This window comes from Stylophora pistillata, chromosome 14 (assembly GCF_964205215.1).
Source record: "Stylophora pistillata chromosome 14, jaStyPist1.2, whole genome shotgun sequence".
NCBI classification, from domain to species: domain Eukaryota; kingdom Metazoa; phylum Cnidaria; class Anthozoa; order Scleractinia; family Pocilloporidae; genus Stylophora; species Stylophora pistillata.
This window is the reverse complement of record NC_142532.1, coordinates 14,235,004-14,257,586: the sequence shown is the minus strand read 5'-3', so window position 1 is coordinate 14,257,586 and position 22,583 is coordinate 14,235,004. Positions and strand designations below refer to the sequence as shown.

Here is a 22,583-nt window from a genome sequence, read left to right as displayed (position 1 = left end):
TCACATTGCAGACTGCTGAACTTTGCTCAAAAGCTATTCCCAAAAACAGAATAAGAAAGATGGTTAGTTTGAGATCAGGAGAAAAATATCAAAAGATGTTTTCTTTTATTGTTATTTTTTGAGTCCACATGAGGAAACGAGCCTCAGACCTTTTAATTCCGCGCTTCAGTGCTCTCTTCAACTTAAGAACGAGGCAAAACGAAAATAAAACACTTATTTTATTGCCACAGAACCACACAGATAAAAACAGTAAGCACGTCACGTGTAAACAACAAGAAAGAGGAAAGTTTAAAAAAAAAGTTGAATAAAATGACCTTTAGGGAAATATGAAACGCAATTTATATAATCATGCTCGCATAAGGGCTATTCCTGGGGAGCCGTTTTATTTAAATTTTTGCCATGAATGAATTCAAAATAATAATCAGCTCACTATAATAAACCTTAACAGTTTCCGCTATCTTTTTAGTCCCAATTATTGCTCCAGTCAAAATCACCGCCACTAACTCAAGCTCCACTTCAGTTCTTTTAACATGGCTACCAATTCCAAATGAGTATTCCAATGGGCCTATTCTGGAATACAGAATTACTTTCTGGAAGGTAGGAAGTGATAAGTTAGAGAAACAAGGAGCAATGCTATGGAAGAAGGTAATTGGCGGGGAAAAGCTGTCATCACATGTGACTAACCTGGAGAAGTTCACCAAGTACCAGTTTAGAATGGCAGGTGTCAATCATCGAGGGGTTGGAGTGGACAGTGCACCAATTGGAACAAGAACAGATCAAGACAGTAAGCACTGATTACCACATCTTATTTGAGTGCCCCTCTTGTCAAATCATTTCTGTAAAACATTATAGAGAAGTTGAACAGTCTACAATTTCATGTACTTATAGTAACTAGGATGGTCTCCCCATCGCTCATCAGTTATCTTGGTTGTCATCCTTTCTTGCATAGTCAGCTTAATTTATGAACAACGTATTAACTATGTCATTTAAAGATCTATTTTTTGTCTTAAATAGATTATATTTTAAATTTCAGAGAAGACAAAAAATAGTAATGAAGCGTAAATTTTCCTCTTTTTCTTAAATAGCACTGTTCAGATTACTTGTGTGGTTAAATGCGTTTCATTTTATTGCGCGTTAGACGGGTTTGGTAGGCTGTTGACTTTACTTCTTGTCAGTAACCATTGATATGGCGGTGTGCTTTGCGGTGTTTACCAGTAAATTCATCACATCCTGCCTGAAAGTGTTAGGAAGTGAAATTCCGTTTTTTCCGCGAGGAATTTATGTTAAGTGTTAGGCGCTCTCGTGGCAAAAGGACTGGAAATTTGATAGACGTCATACGACGAAAGAAAAAACCACGTGTTTGTGAGTAGAGCAATGCGAATTGTAAGATTTGCAATCCTATACTTGATCGATGAAGACTATTATTACATAGAAAACCTTAAATCTGTGTGAATATTCTGTGTAACATGGCTTGTGGGGGAAAATCCACGTTAACTAAACAAATAGCATATTCATGAATTAAGTTTTCCACGCAGATCGAGTGACTCTCACGACGTCAAATCTTCTTCATTTAATGTTCTTTATAGAGCCCAGTTCATCGCCGTCGGATGTAAAAGCCAGCAACAAAAGCAGTACAACCATTTACGTTGAATGGTCTCCGATCCCCAAACAGTTTATCCATGGAATTCTATTGGGTTACCACGTTCATTACACTAACCTGGATCCCAATGGATACGAAGACGTCGTTACGCGTATCTACCAGACTGGACCAAATAGCACCTGGATTCTGATTACAAACCTGCTAAAGTTCACGTCATATCAGATTAAAGTCAGCGCTTTTACAATCAAGGGTGACGGGCCATTGTCGGATGCAATCTTTGAACGGACACAAGAGGACGGTGAGAAAAAATTACCATGTAAATTAATAAGATAAGATACAAAATCCTGGAGATACGACCACGCCCCCCCCCCCCCCCCCATTCCTCAAGAGGGCGGGATAGGAGGGTGTGTTTCAAATGGCGCATTTCGAAGCTGAATTAAGGACCTGTTCCTCAATTTCAACTTCCTTTGTCATTCTTAGGGCGGCCTTTAACTTTCTCGGTCCAACCCAGAAAATGGAAAATTAGGAACAAAATTCTTGAGAATTAAGTCTCGTTTTCATTGGTATAATTTCAACTTTCTACAATAGTCTTTTTATGTTCCTTGCTCACTATCTTTCAGTACCCAGCCGGCCTCCAGAAAATGTTACAGGCAACAACCTTACATCCACAAGCATTGTGATCCGATGGAGCCCAATCTCCCGTCGCTATGTGCACGGTGTTCTCCAGGGTTATAAAGTATCTTACGTAACAGCAGATGCCTCGAGCAATCGATCATGGAGTGAAGCTGTTGTCAACCAGTCAGCAACGTCAGCGGTTATTGCCAATTTACGCAAGTTTACGGTTTATATGGTATCTGTTGAAGGTTTTACCAGCAAAGGAAGCGGAATTGAGAGCAAATGCATGGCAGTGACCACAGATGAAGATAGTAAGATGATCACTGTTTTAAGCCGCATTCAGCCTAGCAAGTTTACCAGGCATGTCACGGTCATTTTCACAGAACGGTATATTTTTACACTATCTTTTCCTGCGAAATAGGCTACTCGAACTCGAAGTAATTTCAAAATCTTCATACGAATCTGCACTGGAACTGTCACTAGATTCCTCGCATCTCTCTGCCATTTTGCTTTCGTTGTAATAACGAGTCAAGTTATAAATTAACTACGCGCTAATCGTGATCGGTCGAAGGGCTTCCGTGGGAATCCCAGTTCGCGGTGAATTCAAACTAAAAATAGACTTGTCTGTGAAAACGCCGTGACATAAGCAAAGGGCAGTTGAACGTTCCAGATAAAGGGCTCCTAGTTTTACACGATGAATTTCCGTCTGTAAGTTGTCTTCGGAGATAAAGATGGGAAAACAGCAGAAATTTTTTTTTGTCAAGTTTCCTTCTCCAAAAGGGACCATGGCTTTGTGAACCAAGTAGGTAAAACTCATTCATACCATGTCGGGTTTGAATGTTTTTGACTACAACAACAATTATTGGACAGTAATATCATAAGAGATTTCTGTGCAGTTTTGCTCAGTCTATATTTCCAGCAGAGAGACAAGCACCCAAAGACAGTAACTGCAAATCATAGAATTTGAAAATCTTTCAGCAGACTTTCTGATATCTATGTTTATTTCTGCAGGACCCAATGCCTTCCCTGGCAACGTCACTGGTTTCAACAGCAGCTCCACCTCTCTTTTTGTTGAGTGGAAACATATCCCTCCACAACACTGGAATGGTATTCTCTTAGGTTACAATATTTCATATTTCCCTAAAGGAATTTATGAGGCAGTCTCGCATCAGATAGTCCACAGTTCAAGGACTTCAACTACCCTCAAGAACTTGAAGAAATTTACGTGGTACAACATAGGAGTGGCCGGGTATACCAGTAAAGGACAAGGCCCTTTACCTCCACAGCCCTTAGTGATACGGACAAGTGAAGATGGTAAGTTACGTGATTCGTTTTGCCTCAGCTAATTTTCAAAGTTGTACCTTTCTTCCTCGTGTTTTCTTTTCTATGTTTAGAAATCAGTCTGATCAAATTAAACGAAAAAACACTTGCATAACATATAGAAGGCTAACAGGTATCATTTGAACTTCCTGCTCAATGACGTTTATCTCGTGCGTTCACTTATATAAAAATAAGTAGGTCATCGGCGCAGTAATTTTTTGTCCAGCAAGTGAAAAGTTGGAAACACTAAGACCACATGATGATGATCAAATTAAAGTATCGATAAGTAGGTCTACGTTAATTTACTGAACTGAACTCGTGCAGGCATTGGAAGCCTTCATTCGTCTTATTCTTTTGTCGTTTTAGTAACAGTAATTGAAGGTATTGTTTGGATACTATTCTCTGAAAACTGTTTATAACAATGCTTGTATTCGCCTTTTATTTCCATGTAAATAAACCGGGTGTCCCGAGGATTTCGCGTGATCGCGAAATTGGCAATTAGCGCACAACACGATCTAGCCTGGTTTGCATGAGACTTTTTACTTCACTTCTTGACCAGCCGAGATAAACTAAAGCTAAAGTAGGACATTTTTGTTATTTAAGTTCCCAGCAAACCTGTAATAACCTTGAAAGCTCGGAACACAAGCCACACAAGTCTCTTCGTGGAATGGAGTGACATACCACCTAACTCCGTTCATGGTATACTATTGGGCTTTAGAGTACTCTTCTGGCGATTCAACGAGTCACGTGACACGTATGAGAAGAGAGAACTTCTTCCTGAAGAACATTCCGTCTATTTGAAAGATCTGTGGATTTACACCAAATATAAAATACAGATTCTTGGTTTCACGTCTGCTGGTGAAGGCGCCGTGAGCGAAGAGATTGAAGTCTCAACTGATGAACACAGTGAGTTTTTGTCTCAAATTTAGATCCACATAACTTTTTTAAGGTGCATTTTTCTTGGGGGTTTCATAGACAGGTGAAACGGACGGATATTATATGAGTGTCTATTTATCGATGTTCCCCTAATATATTCTGTATCAGTGATCAGTTTCTCCTAATGTGAATGTGATTTTCAGCCCGCCAAGGCGAGCGAAAATCACACATTTTTGTTCTAACAAAAAAAAAGAACAGCTTTTGGCAAAATGGTTTTCCGGTGATGTACTTAGTTTGATTTGATTTCTGTCCCTTCAAAAGGTTGCAATATGGAAAAAGGTGATAGTCTCCTAATAAGTTGATACCGACCCGTGGCTCCAAGAAATAGAGCCGCGAGAAACCATCTTTAAAACAGGAGAAAAACTGTCCTAAATTACTCTTTCTCTTTTTGCTTTCCTAGCTACTCTTTGCCTTTAGAAGAAGCCATTTATGATCAGTGTTCGAAAAAATATTAGAAGTTTATTGAGCATAATGAATAATGACACATGCTAACCGCTCCTGGCTCGCTGACCGCTCGAAAAGCGATACTTAAACGCTTGACAGAACAATTTTCTTCTACAATCGAAGTTTCTCTCGAAGCTTCTCTCTTCAGTCTTATTTTCTTTTAATTGAAAAAAATTTCAGTCTCTGGCATTATCTTTTGATATACCAGTCTCTTAAGCGAGTCTCTCACCTCAAGTGATGATTGCACGCCTTTCTTTCTTGCACTAGTTCCCAGTCAATCTCCTGTCAATGTTCAAGCGATGAACAAGACGAGTCCCACAAAAATCCAAGTACAGTGGAAACCAATCCCGGATACATTTTACGTCCATGGTATACTACGTGGTTACAGAGTACTGTACAGAGCAGTAGCCATTGCGGACGAGACGCCCGAGGAGGAGTTGGAAACTAAAGTAGTGACAGTGTCAAGTTCAAGCTTGTTTGCTGATCTGGAAAATTTGGATGCATACACTCGATATGAAATCGAGGTTCTGGCATTTACCATCAAGGGAGACGGGGTGAAGAGTGAACCTATTAGAGCAGGTATTTCACAATTGATTTATTCTTCCTCTGCAGGCCTGTGTGCCTATGCAATCTATACGTCATTTCAGGCTTGCTTTCCGCAAATTCTGTCATTACAACTCACTCTTAGACTATCATTTCTATACTTGTATTTAATAAGCAGGCCAAATACTATCTATCACATTCTAAAAATGTAATTTCGAGGGTTTCGCAAAGCAGATTTTTTTTCATACTGTCAGGAGGCGTAGGAAATTCAAAGCTGTTTAGAAGTAAATCCGATCCCCATTCAATTCCTGGTGATCAACTCAAAAACAGTTTTTTCCTCTCCTTTTTCCTTCCAGAAACGTGCAACTGTTACAGCACTATCTACTCTAATTGGTGGATCAACCCACCCTACGTTGACAGCTCAGATTCCAACAAGAGCGGTATCATCACACCTATACTGAAAGAATCTGTGAAATCCTGCTGCGGAAACTGCTCTGAGTATGGAACCTCAGGAATAGACTTTGAACACGCGGCCTCTCGGCGTCCTGCTAGGAAATTAGGGCTTGTTCAATTCAAGAACAGCTTTGAGGAAGACACCGAGCTTCATTTTCCAGTTTATGGCTTTATGGATCAGACTCGGTTTTCCAACAATTACGGCTTTGTTCCTTTCGTCCAGTCGCCAGGCTTGGCACTAATCATCATCGGGGATGAAAAGGGAACTGCTGCAACTCTGTTGCTCAAGTCACTTGCCTTTTGTTTTCCAATACTGTTTCTGTCCATTGCCATGTTATGGGTGTCCAGTCTGGCCCTGTGGTTTGTGGTGAGTAATTTCTTCGTCATCGTGTGCCATTTGTGTACAAATGCAACTTTATACTTTGTCATTTCTTCTCCCTTTTGGGGGAGAAGAAACGGCATAAAGCATAAAATATATCAAAGCCTGATGAAAAAGTTTGTTTTGAATTTTTTGGTAGAAGAAACAACACGAACCGTTTTCCATACTTCTCCAGACAAAATGTGTTCTATTTTACTTCCAAAGGAAACTGCAGCCAATGAGCGCCACTTTCCTCGCAATATTCTACAAGGAAGTTGGGAAGCAATGTGGTGGGCGTTTGCTTCCATGACAACTCTTGGGTAAGATGACTATGACTGCTGAATTTAATTAATGAATAGACGACAGAGGACAGGACCAACCAATAAATGGGCGAACGAGTGAGCAAGTGAATGCCGGAATGACTGATTGCCTGTTGAATTGCGTGCCGACTAACCAACCGCGTGCGTGACGGACTAATTGCCTGTTGGATTGACGTGCTGACTAACCACCCGCGTTCGTGACGGACTGATTGCCTGTTGGATTGACGTGCTGACTAACCAACCGCGTGCGTGACGGACTGATTGACTGTCTGGCTAGCGGACAGAAAAACTGATAGGAAGACTGACGGACCGACAAACAGAATAGGGACCTTCAGCAGTCAGGACGGCAACGCCAAGGAAGACTTCGATTAAAAAATGAATTTCTACTCGTAGTTAGAATTTTAAAAATGGCTGCATGAGCTTACCGTCTCATACGAAGCCACAGCTCAACTTCAGCATGACGTATAAAAGCAGCGTTGAGTTCCAAATAGAAATTGAAATAATTTGCCGTCGCGGTTTCGGTTCGCAGACGACACAAATTTTAGCGATTTCACGCAGTTGTTTTGCATAGGACGGCTAAGAAATGTACAAAGTTTCAAAATGCACGCGCTGAGCTATTGTTCTGCCAATTAGATCTCTTGTTTTTCCACGTCCTCGTTGCCGTCGCCGTCGCCGTCGCCGTCTTGGTTGCTTATGGTCCCTAATATCTGACCGATTGACGGATGGAACGTCAAACCAATAGAGTCGCTGAACGATCAGGCTGATCGACTCGTGAACAGATCAGATGCACATAACATATACAACGAATGGACAAGTTGTTGTACCGTTTGTTGAAAACATTACACTATTTGGTCGATCTGTCCAAGTCGAATTTCGCAACTGTTCTCATTCTTTCCTGTAGGTACGGTGATCGGATTCCAAGGACTCCATTTGGTCGCCTGGTGTGTTTAACTTGGATTGTATTAGGCGTTATTATGGTGACTTGCTTTAATTCTACCATGACAACACTGCTGACCGCAAGAATTTTGGACAAAGAAGTAAACTTATATGGAACGAAGGTTTGCCTAAATTGATGACTTCCTCTCAGATTTTTGAAATCTTTATCACTGTTGACACCCCTGATCCTTTTCAGAACAATCTTAATGTAAAACATCAGATAACGCAATTGGTATGCCAAATTAAGAGCAGCGAAAGAGATTGGTAACAAGAATGGAGTTAATTTGGATATATCAACAAAGTTGAAATGGTAAATTGGCCACCGTAACGATTACAAAAGCTGACGTTTCGAGCGTTAGCCCTTCGTCGGAGCGAATAGAGGAATTGTGGGTTGTGTGTGCTTTTAAAGGCAGAAAATGGAGCTACGTTATTGGTGGGAACATGGCAACGAGAAAAACAAGAACAAATTAGTGGAATGAAAAGCATTCGTTGATCCCTGTGGGATTTAGACTGCCGATTTGACAGATGAGCTTTTGTTCAAGATTTTTACCTAAGTGTAAGGAAAGACCACAATATGGCAATCTGCGGTCTTTCCTTACACTTAGGTAGCACGGAAAGCCGTAAAAATCTTGAACAAAAGCTCATCTTTCTAACCGGCAGTCTAAATCCCACAGGGATCAACGAATGCTTTTCATTCCACTAATTTATTCTTGTTTTTCTCGTTGCCATGTTCCCACCAATAACATAGCTCCATTTTCTGCCTTTAAAAGCACACACAACCCACAATTCCTCTATTCGCTCCGACGAAGGGCTAACGCTCGAAACGTCAGCTTTTGTAATCGTTACGGTGGCCAATTTACCATTTCAACTTTGTTGATATATCCAAATTATTTCGCTACCCCCACCGACGTAGCCCCAAACAGTTTCTTTGGAAACTATCAGCCTTTATTCATCAAGAATGGAGTTAACATTGTCACACTTCGCGACCAGTTTAGATAGTTTGGCATTGAAACCATACGTTTACAGCTAGCCAAACAACCCTTATGAAATATGAAATAGCAACTAGTGTTAAATTAAAAGTTACCTTGAAATCTCCTACGATAAGAGATATCTTTTGTTTGCAGATTGCTGCAATTCAGAATTCTTCCGGGTATCGCATTGCTATCAGGAAAAATGCCCGAGTGAACCCCAGTGGTAAGGGATCTTTCTGCAATGGATAGATTTGTGATAAGCACATGCATGGGTATTGATCTGAAGTAACGTTTATGCTGAAAAAAGGCACTGATCCGTCAGCAGTTAACCCGAAATGGGGGCAAGAAGTTTGTCCGGCTAGAAGATAACGTGTTACTTTGTATTGTTTTCGTTTTCTATCTATCCGCCTCCCGGTTAGCTCAATGGATAGAGCGCTCGACTGTTGTGCGGGAGGTCGAGAGTTCGGGCCCCGGCCAGACCAACACTCAAGGTCTTAAAATAATTGAGAAGAATTTGCTACCTTTCTATAACATCAAGAAATGGTTAGATATTCTAGTCTTCTCGGATAGGGACGAATAAATGGAGGTCCCGTCTCCCGCAGGGTTGCGGTAGGAGACGTTAATTTCCCACACACGAGATTACTGTGTGATGGATGTCCTCCCCTGGGGTGGGATGGGTGGGAAGGTGAGATCGATAGACTGAAGCGGCTGCCAGAGGCGCCTGATATGCTGACGTCTGTTCTCAACCTTACACTGCACCCGTAATTCAGCCTCTGGGCTGCAAGTGGTCAGATATAAACTATATTACTATATTACTATCCGTCTCTACTTCCTTTGATACTTTGCACTTGAGTCGTTTAAGTTTTGTAATCATTATAAAGCTGTTGAAATTCTGTTAGCGATAAATTTGTGAAGAAAAAAAAAACAAAAGTCGTTCTTATTTCACATAACCCATGGTTCTTGTTTACGATCACGACGACCTCAAGTGGAACACTCTAGGGCGTTCATTTCTAGTCCATCTCAAGTTTTCTTCGAAATATCTCAAATTAACGGGGCCTCTTTCCTTAGGCAAGGAGTACACTAATCTGCAAGAAGTTTACGAAGCTTTAACCAATCGAGAGGTCAAAGGTATGCTTATCGATGCATACACAGTGGGAAGTAAGAAACATCTTTTCGATCGCCGGGATCTGCGCATCAGCAAGCTACTGGATTACTCGGCTGCATATGGTGTGGTGCTGGGAGGAGAGGGCAAGAAGATACAGAAGTGTCTTCAAAAATACGTCAGTGAGCAGCGCTCTCAGATATCTAAGATTGTGCGGAATAATGTGCAAACGATTGAGGTACTTCGGTTTCCATTTTTTCGATTTTAGCTCACGAAGATCGAGTGTCTTTGAGCTATCTTCCCCCCCCCCTTCCCCACCCCCCATCCATCGTCCCTATATCAAAAATATCAAAAACTCCTGGATCCGGCCGAACAGTGTAATGTGAATGTCATTACCCAGAAGCCAGAAGATGTATTGAGCTGGACCTTGTCCTGTTCTCAGATGCATGAAGTAAATAGGTGTAGGTACCCCCCTCCCTCCTGAAAGGGATGCCAGTCCACCACAAAGCTGGTGAGTATATACACTTACCACACATTTGCTCATTTCTTCCTTAGATAACGCCAAAAAGCATGTCTGTTGAGCGCTCCAGTAGTCTGTTTGACCCGCGGTTTCCCACGTACGTGCGTGCGCTGATCGTCTGTGGTGTTATCCTTGGCGTGATGTTGCTAGTAGGTGCTAAGTTTGAGTTTGCCAAGAAGATGGGATGGGTAAAGTTCAGAAGAAAAGGTATGTTCAGCATTGATCAAAAAAATGATCATTATTTGATGTCAGTTTATCACCTGAAATATAATCTAAATTAGGCTTTGCCAAGGTTTACAAACTCTATGTTCACCTTATAGCACACTTTACTTTGAAATAAAAATTGGGGCTTCCCGTAGTCATCTAGAAAAAAACATGAAGTCCTACCTGACGTAATCCTAATCATGCGATGCTTAGGGTTAGCGCTGTTTTTCACTCATGAATGCTCAATGAATTACTTAAAACAATTCCCCCGCAGTTCACTTTATCATCTCCAGTTTCTTAGTTTTTCCTAGCATGTCCATGATATCCACGTACGTTTAACAGCTCTCAAAATCCAAAGGCAAAAGCCACAGACTACTTCTGAAAGTTCTTTCGAATCATTTTCCTGTTCGAAGAATTTACCTGAGTTAAACTGATTTACTTCCTTGTAGGTGCAGAGGGTCATTCTCTTCCGAGAAGAGTGGAGTTGTCTAGACATAAGGAAGAAATGAAAGCTGACTTGTCCAGAATAGTCGCCATATTCAAAATCAACTGCTCGCGCCGTATACAGCACTTGAGACAACGCCACAAAAAAGAACTGCTTCTTCTAGCTAAGCTCAAGAGACAAGCTTACACTGCGTTGATCCACAAAGGAACTTTTCGGAAGGATAGTATATTTAGCTTCGCCTTTGGACTAAAAACGCCCGAGTTAAATCATAATTCAGAAAGAAATGGTCTAACCAAATATGACTCGTCACTGAGACAAGACGATGAAGAAATCGAAACCTTCGTATAGGGAGAAGTTATTGTCATCATCCGAGAAGAGGGTGAAAAAGGGCCGGAAGGGGAGGGGGTCGGGTCTTTGTCCAATTTCAAGCATGGATTGTAGTAAAATTCAAACGAACCTCTGAGCAAAACAACCAACCAACGCAGACGTTGTTAGGCTCGCACGTCAAGCAGTTGTTCCTTCCCACCGATGTCTGCTGTTAGTGGCGAGGAATGCTTGCGTGACCTGACGAACCTAATAACGTCTGTGTAGTAGGCTAAAGCCCATAAAAAAAGAGGGAAAATATTTGCATTTCCCCTAAAAGTTAGGCTGATACCATTTGAAATCAACAGTTTCCCGTGTAGTTAGGTCAGCAACCTGAACATCTTTTCAATTGGATTACCTCAACTCAAAACTACTTCTGGCAAAAAAAAAAAAAAAAAAAAAGCTTAACTTCAAGATTTAAAATGAGACTGTTTATCTAAAAAAGAAACCTTATTTCTCTGAAGAAGGTAAATGAAAGAAGAAGGAATAGTACTTACTCAATGTAAAGTTTCTTGATTGAAAATATTTTCTCTAGGTGTAGTGTAAAGCAATACCAGCTTGCTCTTTCTAAATGCGACATGACTTAATTACTTTCCTCTTGTTTAGGTAAATATAGCTTGAAAAGTTTCCCTACGAGTAGCTGACCATGTACAGTGTGTAAATACCATGATGTGAATTGGTGAAAGAAGATAATCAAAATTTGAAATAGTAAAAATTCTAATAATAATAATAATAATAATTTAATATTTATAGTGCACAAATTAACATGTGGATATGATTAAATGCGCATCACAACACTTTTTGGGGGAATTTGGCTGGACTGCATCACCAGCAGCAAATTCCAAGCAAGAGACAAATATCTTTAAACACAATTAATTTTAAGGTAAAATAGTACAGAAGTCTGTTTAACCCACTAAGGTGCAGTTGATGCAATCATTTATTTTATACACGTTCGTAACATAAATTTAAAAAAAGAAGTTTAAGTTATCTTAAAGCTGAACAATATTTTTACAAAATAAAAAAACACTGATTAAGTTATTTGGATAAACAATGAACGTCTATCTTTTATTTCACAACTTATCATTGGGCTGACTGTATTCTTCTACTTTTGGATTGAAGGAGCCAATTCTGAGGAGAAAGAATTACTGTTTAATCCAGCATCCTTCTCTCCACTGCACCCTAATGTTTTTTTTTTCCTCACTTCATTTTGCATTGCTACACTAACTTGCGCTTTAGTCTTTTTCTGTTTAACAGGAAAATGCCACAAGGGCAAATAACAATGTCTGGCAAATCCTAAATTCCTAACTTCTGTCCATCATTGAACCAGAATGATTATTAAAATGATCTTTAAGATTAAAGATTCAACATGAAAATATGGAGTAAAACGGGGAAGTGCCATTTGATATAGTTTTTCTTCTTTGAGGGGAAATGATGTTTTGGAACTGATTCTTTAAACAATATTGCTATATCAAATGAATTTAATAACCCTTTACCTCCCAGAAATGACTAACCTGTACCTTCTCCCAAAAATATCCATACATGATCCACTAAACAGGTAATGAGAATACTCAAACTTATCACGAAGAAGTTGTTTCCTTGATCAAGCACCAAATTCTTGTAGCCAATTTATGAGGGAATGTGTAGCAGCTAGAAGGGAGAGTTCAGAATCAGATCATGGGAGTTAGAGTTAAAGTCCACTGATTAAAAGAATGAAAGTGTACAACAAAACAAATATCTTTCACTGCTTGTCCCTTTGTTCTAAGCTGACTCCTGTTATAATATTAACCTATGTATGTATGTATGTTATTATCTCATATACATTTATGTGCATTCATCTAGCAGTGTTTCCAAGTGATCGTTGAAACTAATTTTCAAACTGACAGGCTGAACCCATTTCATTGCATATGGCAGAAGCTGAAATTGATCTTGACAATAATCTTGCTTAAAAAAAAAGAATTAATAAAAAAAAATAAAAGAATCAACTGTAATTTCAGGCCCTTAAACTGCACAGCAGATTACATGCACAAGTTGATTTTATGCCTTAAATGAAAAAGGGCATATTTCCTAACCAGTTAAGTACCACAATGACTATTTTATTTTTACACTGTTATGTTTGGTTGAAGATGAATTAAAGATTAATTGTTTTTTTCCGTTTGTAGGGAGAAAATGTCCCCATTGATTGAACCAATTTTATCAGAATCTACATGGTGTGGTAGTAGCAAAAATTGGTAAAACTCGCTGCTAGAGTTTAAATTGTTAGCTGTGAGCCTAAAATACATTTACCATAAATATAATAGGCAATCTCTTCATGATTTAAAATACCAATAATTTCATAAATTCCTAATTTATGCCAAGAACTGTAAAGAGACATAATTAGTATATGGTACTACTGTAACAGCAAGATATTTGTCAATGTGATGCATCATCACTGCTTTCATCTTCACAGATTGATGTGTTCTTCAGCTGTTTAAGAGCTTCTTCTGCCTTTTCTTCCTCTTTGCTCCACAGCTCATATCTCTCAGAACTGAGGACCTCTTGAGCATGATCTTGAGTCCAGCTCTTAAACATGTCTGCTCCTAGTTCTTTATGAAACTCACTTCTCTGTATGTGAGATCTTGTAACTTCATTGCTCATTCTAAACCAAGAACAAATGAATAAATATTAGTTGGGGTCTATCAGGAATTGTTAATGGTACTTTTAGATCTTGAATAGTATTATAATAATAATTATCAAATTAACAAATTGACAGTGGTTTAGTGTGGTCTGTAATCTTATCCACAATATTTGTCATCAAAGTGGTCAAAGTATAGTTATAACATAACCAAAGTAAAGCGCGCACTCTGATTGGTCAATTTAGCGTCCCCATTTGCCCATGGATGTACGCTTCTGACGTGAGCAAATGCAAAGACTATTTTTCCACGCGCGCTTGTCTTTTCTGGTCGCGTAAGATTTGTTAAATAAAAGGGAACTCTTTAGCTACAATGTATCAATGTTATGTTACAAAACAAATGGTAAACACCACAGCGTACACTATTGAGTTATGGATGCATGCAGGAGGTTTGCTAAGCACTCAGGAAGCTAGAGTTGCTCGAGGCGATAGCCAAGAGCAACTCTTACGTTTCTTTCATGCTTAGCAACCTCACGCATACATCCATAACTCAGTAGTGTATGCTGTGGTGTTTACCATTTGTTAATTGATTCACAAAGCGCAGCTGTGTGAGTTTACAATAAATTTTGACCACTGTGATTACACATATTTTGTGACTTTTTGTTAGTTTGACAAGAGTATGTATATTAGGTTGCATAAATTCAATACTGCTGATTCAGAAGTATTTTAAGTGTGCTTGTAAGGTGTCTCCAGGGTCTAGTACACTATTTAAGGTTTGTTAAGTTATGCAAGAGCCATTCAAGGCATCTCTTTCAACCCTAGTTTTTTATCTTATTTACTGTTGTAATTTTCTCTGAGTTTGTAAAACTGTAATGCTGTTTTTGTAACGCTTTATGCTTGCTGCATCAATAAGTGAGATGCCCGCTCCTACTCTGTTTTTTGTGATTATTTAGATTAGTTAAAAAATATTTTATAATCATTTCAGTGTGATTAGAATACAAACATAATTATTGTTGAAAATAATACTACAGACCATGCTAAACCAATGTTGATCTGTTTTTTTTACCACAATATCAATGTCAAATAAAACAGTTCTTTCAGCAGGTAACCAAGATCAACAAGACTGACAAGACTAGATCAACTTATTGACAAATATGGCAAATTGGCCAATCAAATTGTGACATTATACTGCCGATTGAGGATAAATTCCTCATGCCACTTTAATACCATTATTTATAAATATCTACAAAAATAATAATTGCACCCTTAAAGACATCAGCCCTTAGTCTCTCAATTTCAAATATCCAAATTGAGGCATTCCAGAACCAGTAGTCCAGAGTAAAAAAAGCATTAAAAAAAAAGATCAGGTTTAAGCAGGTTTTGAACTAATGATTTTGCAGCAAAACCTGTGCATTTCTCTTAGAATCAATTGAGCTGTGAGGAAAAACTGGCAGATGGCCTCCACATCATCTTCTACATTATCTAACCATAATTAAGAGTGATTACCAATGCAATGGGTGCCAGTGGAAAAGCTGTGCTTTTTGATTTGTTGCAAATACTGTCATTCCTCAGAGGCCCTAACTGCAATGCCCCAAGGGCTCAACACTGATGATAACCCGCTAGTCACAGAATTGTAGAAATTCAGTTTTGGCTAGTGGTTTTCAATTTTCACCAGCCAGTTTGGCTAGTGAACAAACTGAAATTGTCGTAACATCTAAGATATTACTTGCAGTCTTGACCAGTAAGTTGAAAAGTTACTGTTGAGCCCTGTACCCCCTTAAACATTCAAAGCCATTGAAACTGTGATGGAATGTCACGTGCGATTGGTCTACGACACTTAATTTCAGAAAAAAAATCATCCTGTCTGCAGAGTGTTAAAAAGATTAAATTAAAAGAGCATTAAAGAAATAACTAAAAATCTTGTCCAGTCTCACCTTGGCTATGCTACCCAGGTGTGGGCCCCACAATGAAGAAACTCATTAGACAAGTTGAACAAATTCAGAGACGTGCCACAAAGTTTATTTTAGGACTACCCTTCTGTTGCGATAAGTCATACAAAGAGAGACTCATTAAACTGAAACTATTTCCCTTAACATACTGGTAGGAGTATGCAGTAAATGGTTTGAACCCGGGGGTAACATGTGAAGGTGTAGTCTGATTGTTGACAATCATTCACTTGACTCTGATGATGACTTCCGCACAGGTTGTCGAAACGTCAGTCACTGCCACCTACAACAGTCCTTCTCAGGACTACACTCACCCAGACGATCAGACTACACCTTCACATGGTAGGAGTATGTTGACATGATATTCTTTTTCAAGTTAGTTAATGGCCTCGTGGATTGTAACCCAACAATTTTACCTAAAGTTCGCTCAGCCCAGCCCACCAGATCAACTACTTTTTCAACTTCAGAGCAATTTGTAATTCCTAAATGTAAAACATTCACTTTTCAAAAGTCTTATAATTAGATCTACACGCATCTGGAACATTTTAAGAAATTTTCTAGTCAGTTCTCACTACTCTGATCTTATTTCATTTCGAAACGCTCTACTTGATTACTATTTTACCACACTCTCTACATATTATGATCCAGAGATGCCCAAAACATGGAAATCTGTCTGCCCTAATTGTAACACAACCAGAAGCCTGGCTACCACAACTACATGCTGTTACTGATGTATGTATATCTATGTAGCTTTGTCTAGTTCTTAATAGTTTAGCTCTGGGTCCACAGTAATTGGCTCTAGCTGTTGTGGAATCCCTGCCATTGTAAGTAAGTTTATGTGCACGATCCTTCGCAGTAAAGCACTATTTAAGCAATAGTGAAAATCAGACCTGAAAAAAATTCAGGCCTGTACGGGCTTCGAACCACTGACCTCTGCGATACTAGTACAGCGCTCTACCAATTGAGCTAACAAGCCAACTGGGAGCAGGCCATCAAATTAATTCGACATAAATGTCGAATTTAAAATCTCGAATCATAAAATGTCGTAATCATAATGTTGAATGGTTCGAATCCCGTACAGGCCTGAAGTTTTTTCAGGTCTGATTTTCACTATTGCTTAAATAGTGCTTTACTGCGAAGGATCGTGCACAAATACGTTTCATAATGGTAGTTCATATATATGTATTTCATATGTTTGTTGTAAGTAAGTTTATTGTCTGTTTTCGTATCGTTACTTTGTATTGATGTAATTTTAGTTGGGAAAGCTAATAAACTTAAAATTAAACTTAATAATAATAATAATAATAATAATAATAACGTTCTGCGTTTTATTTCTTTTTTGTGTGACACTTAGTTTCTTTTTTGTAAGAGGAAAGGTGTGGCGAATGATCGTGCATATGATCGTGCATTATCAAATACTTCTATCACATATGTGATAGAATAATTATAACTGTGTATATAGGTTGATGATCTTGGCATTAAATTAGTTCTTTGGTTTCTGCTTGATAAAATGTAGTTGTCCGTTGTCATAGCGCTCGTTACACTTTCGGGGGCGGGCACCAAACAACAAATGCTGTTTGGTAAGAAAAGTCATCTTGTTAACCTTAATTTCATTTTTAAGTACGTTTTAAAGTAAACCAGACAAAAGAAAACAACCTGAGGTCATGCTCAGTTTGGACTATAGCTCGAGAATGAAAGAGAAAAAACTGTACTAAGTTAACTTCTGTTCGTCCACAACTGTCACATCGTTTACCTAACTGTCAAACAACTCACCGCTCACTTTCCCTCAAGGCACGCTGATAAAAGTTATTCATTCTCTCGGCATCTAAAGTAACATTCTCAGGGTTTTCAGCATCAGATCGCTGAGAGAAATAAAGAGAAAAATACCACAAAGAATTCAATAGGAAAGACGATACAACAGTATATGGGTTATTTGTAAGCTTCTCATCGATTAGAAAAAAATCACCCTTTTTGTGCTCTTAAGTCTGACATGAGATCATATTTTATGCACTTACTTCTGTGGCTTGAGCTTTACATTCATCGGCAACAAACTGCCTTAAACTGTCTTGATCATCGGCCATGTTTTCAACTGCTTTGTTTTGGGAACGGCTGCTAAGTAATGACACCTCCAACGCTCTTACATGACGTGTTCTCGGCTTGGCGCTGTCCAAGCTCCGCCCGTGAACACTATCGCCGCCAACTCAACACGATCTCGTCCCCGAATGAAGGATTATCATAACTTCTCAAATGTGACAAAATGAAGTATAATCATTCAACATCGAGATGACCGTGAGTCCAACGGTAGACTGGAGATACTAAGGTAGCGGAAGTCACAAAGTAAAAAATGGCGGCGAAGAAGGCGTCCAAGAACAAAGATGATCTCGATGCTCAGCTACACGAGGTAACAAGTTTGCTTGGAGAAAAAGAAATATCACGGAAGAGGGAAAAAAGGTCGGAGTGATTTGGAATTTGATAGGGACTACACCACTGGTTTGAGGAAATACAAGCACAAGTATCGGCCTCGCGAAAAAAAGGTGACGAATACGTCGCTCTGCAGTGCAACAGAAGAAGGTGAATTTACAATATTTTTATCTTTTTCAACGCGATATCCCCCTAAAATTAACGAATACAGTTAATTGTCAAAACGCCTTAAATTTACTAGAATGATTAATCCAATGTTCCAAACAAGCTGCTGGCCATGTTGTCTTAACAAAGCTCATGCAAGTTTTAATTCACTCAAACCTTATAGATTGCGATCCGAGTTTAGATTTGGGAGATGATGATGTATAACCTACATGTCATGAGATGTCACCACCATCAATTGTCAAGCGTAAGTTTTTTTGGGGAAAGAATGTTCTTTTATCCAAACACCTGCAATACAACTGTTTTTCACAACATCCCACTTTAATGTAGATCAATCACTTTAATGAAATCAATCGTTTCTCATGCAAAGGTAATGATAAATTGCTAATAATGGCTGGAAAAAATTGGGGTCCCTGTGCTCATTAGTGAGCTGTAGCCTTTTATCCATCTATAGATCTCAATATCAAGGCAAATCTACTATATTTTCAATGTGTACGTGCACGAGCATGCGCAAATGATGCTATCAACTATCCGCAGTAAGGGTTGCACAAAATGTGAGGAATCACCTTAAGCTTATTTAATAAGGCATTCTTGGGACAACTTGATTTAATGAAGTAAGTGGGGAGTGTAAAGAAAGAGAGTTTATTTTTTATAGGGTTGTACATTTCATTTTCCATGTTGCCAGGTCTCAATCTTTGTTAGAAAGAAAGTTGGTGAAATCACAGACTAACTGGCATTTAAAAGAAGGGGTGCTAAATTATTTTAAAAAATTATGGTCATGAATAGAAGAGTTGGAATGTGCCAGTATCTATTGATGCACATTGTGACTAAATATTATTTTTGTTTCATAGAAGATGACCTCTAAGCTGCACTTGTGAAATGTGAAGAGGTTCTTTCCACATTTCAAATTGCATCTTCCAAAACTTGGGAAACACGGATGTCTAATTTGACCTCTAGTTGGGACAACATCAGGAAGTAGCTAATAGAGGCAGTCCTTAGCTGTGAGGGCTTCCCCTCTCCAGACATTTACAGCATTTGTTTGGAAGGCAAAGTCTGTATACGATTTATGGCGTGCCCAAGACAGTTTATGTGCCATTCATGCGGTGAAAAGGTTCACAAGTCTTTGCCTTTTCATGACAGAGATACATATGTAAATGGGTACTTTCATGCTATTCCACCAACTGTTGGAGTTGATGGAAAAGGTTATCACCAAATAATAGGTAATCTCACAATATACAGTGTCCATTTTTTTAAATTATTATTTTCACTTCATATGCTTAATTATACATTTTTTTTTAAACCAGCATATTCAAATTGAACTTAGCATAAGCAAGTAAAGGTGGATGGAGACTCATTCAACAGGTATTAATTAGCTTTAAAGTCATAAGTGGTTTCTTAGAGAAATTTATGATGATGATGACTATGTTATATCACAATGCAAAACAACATTTTTAATGTAGCTGTGCTTCTCTCTTTTCCTTAGATAAGTCTTTTCCAGTCCCTAATATACCAGATCAATGTTCAAGTTGCAAAGAGGCTGGAGTCATACAACAAGTTCCATCTTGTGGTTTCTTAATAAGCGTTAATGAAAAAGGTAATAGTGTCTGTTTGCTTAAACTGTCCTGGATTTTTACTTATTTCCTGTATCTAATTATTAAGTAAATTAATAAAAGTAATATGGCTTGCTCTTTATCTCAAATTACTTTTTGATATGTCCTTTTTTGGTAATCAATTAGATTGTAATGCATCATAAGAAGAGACTCATTTTATTAAAATTTTAATTAATTTCACCTTAATTTATTACCTATAGTTATGGGAATTCCTAGTTGAAGCCATTTTACTGCACTTTAATGTTATCATTATTCATGAAGTGAATAATTTCTTTTTCAGGACGATATGATTTGAACAAAGTCATAATCCAGTGTTCCAATTGCAACAGTATCATTCTATCCTGGTCTCTGATTGATGTTGTAGAAGCAGGGTTTTGGTGTGGGAGTCCCAGTGACACCAGTTATGTGTTTGACCAACAATTATTCAGGTTATGGGATTCAATCCAAAAAAGAATGCCTGGGACATCAGAAAGCTCCTCTATTCATGGACTTGAGGATGTATCAGTTATGAAAGGAAGGGTATGCTTTTCTTTAGTTGAATTAATTTTATTTAATTTTCCACTTATGTTTCTGCATAATTTTTTGTACAGTAGTCTATTGAATGGTCAAAATTGTATTCTGACACATTCTTGCTTAACACCTATCTTTGAATTGTAATATTTTAGAGACAATGTAGCAAATGTATGGGGTTACAAGACTTGCTCTTGGCTCTGACATAATAATCTGATTGTCTATAGATTTTTCACATACTTTTAAGTTTGGTGCTAGAACATTTCAATATAATTTTCAGGTTTTATACCTTGTTTGTTTTTGTTTTTTTGAGATTTTTGTGTACATAATATGGTGGAAATCTTACTTTTGTGCTGTCTGCTGTACTTTATCTAGTATTTACTATTACTGACCTACCTAAATTGATATTTCTATTTTTTTTTAGGCACCAACCATCAATCACAGCACATTTAGTAGATCTTTTAAAGGGTGGAAATTCTGCCAGTTTGAATTGGGTCATCTGCAAGGTCACAACTGGATTATTTGCCCTACATGTTCCATCTTTCAGCACTCCTGCCATGTTGATAGAAATATGAAACTGTATCGTTACAGTTCATCTGGAGGGTAGGTTTTATTCTAGAGGAAAGGTCTACACAGAACAATGTCAAAAACACCCAACATTTTATCAATGCTCATAAAACTTGTACAATAGAATGAAGGGAGCAAATTTGTAAATTTTACTTTTATTAGTGGCCTGAATACAAGTGGCTGTTGGTTATTGCATTACTTATATTTTAATTTGGTGTGTTTTGTTGAGTTTATTTATATTGCAAAGATATATAAAGTTGAGGTTTAATCATTAGGTTAGGCACAATAGTAACTGTTATCATCCATTGTCTTTAATAATATGCAGTTATATCATGAAAAAAATGATACATTTTAGCCAGTTATAATTGTTTTCTTCTACAGACAAAGGAGGCAATCATATTATGAAGATCTTTTTATTGCCAACAAGGGGGATGTTGATAGTCACATGAACAAAGTATGCAAAGCAGTCCAAATCTAAGGTGTGTATATATGCAGTTTTATTCTGATCATTTTATACTAAGTTTATAGCCTCTTAGCAAGCTGTGACAAGTTTCTATATTGGTAGGATTGCATGAAATTTTGACTTTTCTGTTACAGTATTAATAGTTATTAAATGCTGCAACTAGGAACAAGACAATATATGTGGGAGGTATCACATTGGTGGGCTGCTTCTAATAAGGGTAGGAAGACAGCCGAACTAGATGAGACAGGACTTGAGATCGCAGACTGCCGGCATGGTTTGGCACAGTGGGCAGTGAACATGGTGTAAAACATTTTGTAGATTTTTTCCTATCCAGGGGTACAGTATGAACAATGGAGGTCCATTGGCATTCAACTTAAGGCAATTACAAAACAATGAGGACTGACAAATTGGAATCAATCAAATTCAGACTTGTAACTAGACCTTAATTAGTCAGTTACTTCATTTTAGTTAATTGAAGTTATAGACATTCAACTGAAAGGTAAGTTATTCATATCTTTTAGATCGTGAGGAGCTCATTACTGAGCATGCTATTGCTTGGAATCAAAGAAAAATCAATGGCATGGCACAGAGTCTGTCAAGACGATACACACAAGTCAGTATTTATGCAATATTACTATTGCTAAATAGCTATTAAACAGACAAAATTATGTTACCATTTCTACTCACGCTTTATCTTATTTAGACTCGTTCAAACAGCGTGCACACCTCATCAAAAGATTTCTTCAAACAAGAATAAGCAGTCTTCCCTAATAGATAAGTACAATCAAGAGAACGAAGGCAATGAAGCTTTGCAAGCTACTGTCTCTGAAGTTATGAAGGGGAATTTCCCATGGGGAAACACAACAGGTAAACTTTGTGAATCTTATTACTCAATTCAACTTGTCTCTTTTGTTGAGTATTTCAGCTTGTAGCTGTCATTTTTGTTCTAAGTATATTTTCATTCTATCATTGATAAAGTATTTTCTTGTACATTGTACAACTTACTAATTTTATACAACATGACACACTTGTGATAGGGGGTAGCTTAGTAGCTACGGTCATTGTGTTGGTGTCTTAAGAAAGACACTATGCTCCAGCACTGCCCCTCTCAAGAAAATTGTACCAGTAAACTGTTCACAACTTCTAATAGATCAGGTCTCTTCCGA

At 38.2% G+C, this 22,583-nt stretch overlaps 3 protein-coding genes across 15 annotated transcripts in view; 2 read left to right on the top strand and 1 right to left on the bottom strand.

Annotated features, from left to right (window-relative positions):
• Positions 1-13,262, top strand: part of LOC111334195 (uncharacterized) — a 43,286-nt gene extending 30,024 nt beyond the window's left edge. For 5 of the 6 annotated variants that reach the window (XM_088744543.1, XM_088744544.1, XM_088744545.1 and 2 more), the window contains 13 exons: positions 467-784; positions 1,587-1,898; positions 2,221-2,526; positions 3,227-3,529; positions 4,139-4,441; positions 5,183-5,494; positions 5,815-6,278; positions 6,495-6,589; positions 7,491-7,647; positions 8,650-8,719; positions 9,565-9,836; positions 10,154-10,325; positions 10,772-13,262. In XM_088744543.1, coding sequence (XP_088600669.1) covers positions 467-784; positions 1,587-1,898; positions 2,221-2,526; positions 3,227-3,529; positions 4,139-4,441; positions 5,183-5,494; positions 5,815-6,278; positions 6,495-6,589; positions 7,491-7,647; positions 8,650-8,719; positions 9,565-9,836; positions 10,154-10,325; positions 10,772-11,115 — 3,428 coding nt within the window. In that variant the 3' untranslated portion in view covers positions 11,116-13,262. The remainder of the gene's footprint in view (positions 1-466; positions 785-1,586; positions 1,899-2,220; positions 2,527-3,226; positions 3,530-4,138; positions 4,442-5,182; positions 5,495-5,814; positions 6,279-6,494; positions 6,590-7,490; positions 7,648-8,649; positions 8,720-9,564; positions 9,837-10,153; positions 10,326-10,771) is intronic. The other variant, XM_088744542.1, reaches the window with a different exon arrangement.
• LOC148716685 (uncharacterized) lies at positions 12,050-17,836 on the bottom strand. The gene is made up of 3 exons (XM_088744554.1): positions 17,700-17,836; positions 17,458-17,546; positions 12,050-13,765 (listed from the first exon to the last, which is right to left on the bottom strand). The coding sequence occupies exons 1-3, from the start codon at positions 17,763-17,765 to the stop codon at positions 13,540-13,542; spliced, it is 381 nt and encodes a 126-aa protein (XP_088600680.1). The 5' UTR covers positions 17,766-17,836; the 3' UTR covers positions 12,050-13,539.
• Positions 17,837-17,862: 26 nt separating this feature from the next.
• Positions 17,863-22,263, top strand: LOC148716684 (uncharacterized). Of its 8 annotated transcripts, XR_015995167.1 has the most exons (9): positions 17,863-18,255; positions 18,434-18,514; positions 19,119-19,487; positions 19,751-19,861; positions 20,158-20,396; positions 20,812-20,990; positions 21,336-21,433; positions 21,939-22,030; positions 22,121-22,261. XR_015995167.1 is itself a non-coding variant. In XM_088744549.1 (8 exons), the coding sequence occupies exons 3-7, from the start codon at positions 19,334-19,336 to the stop codon at positions 21,430-21,432; spliced, it is 780 nt and encodes a 259-aa protein (XP_088600675.1). In that variant the 5' UTR covers positions 17,863-18,255; positions 18,434-18,514; positions 19,122-19,333; the 3' UTR covers position 21,433; positions 21,939-22,263. The 8 variants fall into 8 exon arrangements, 7 of the variants coding, with proteins under 7 accessions (XP_088600675.1, XP_088600673.1, XP_088600674.1 ...); XM_088744549.1 differs by having other exon boundaries at positions 19,122-19,487; positions 21,939-22,263; XM_088744547.1 differs by having other exon boundaries at positions 21,939-22,263.
• Positions 22,264-22,583: the final 320 nt, after the last annotated feature.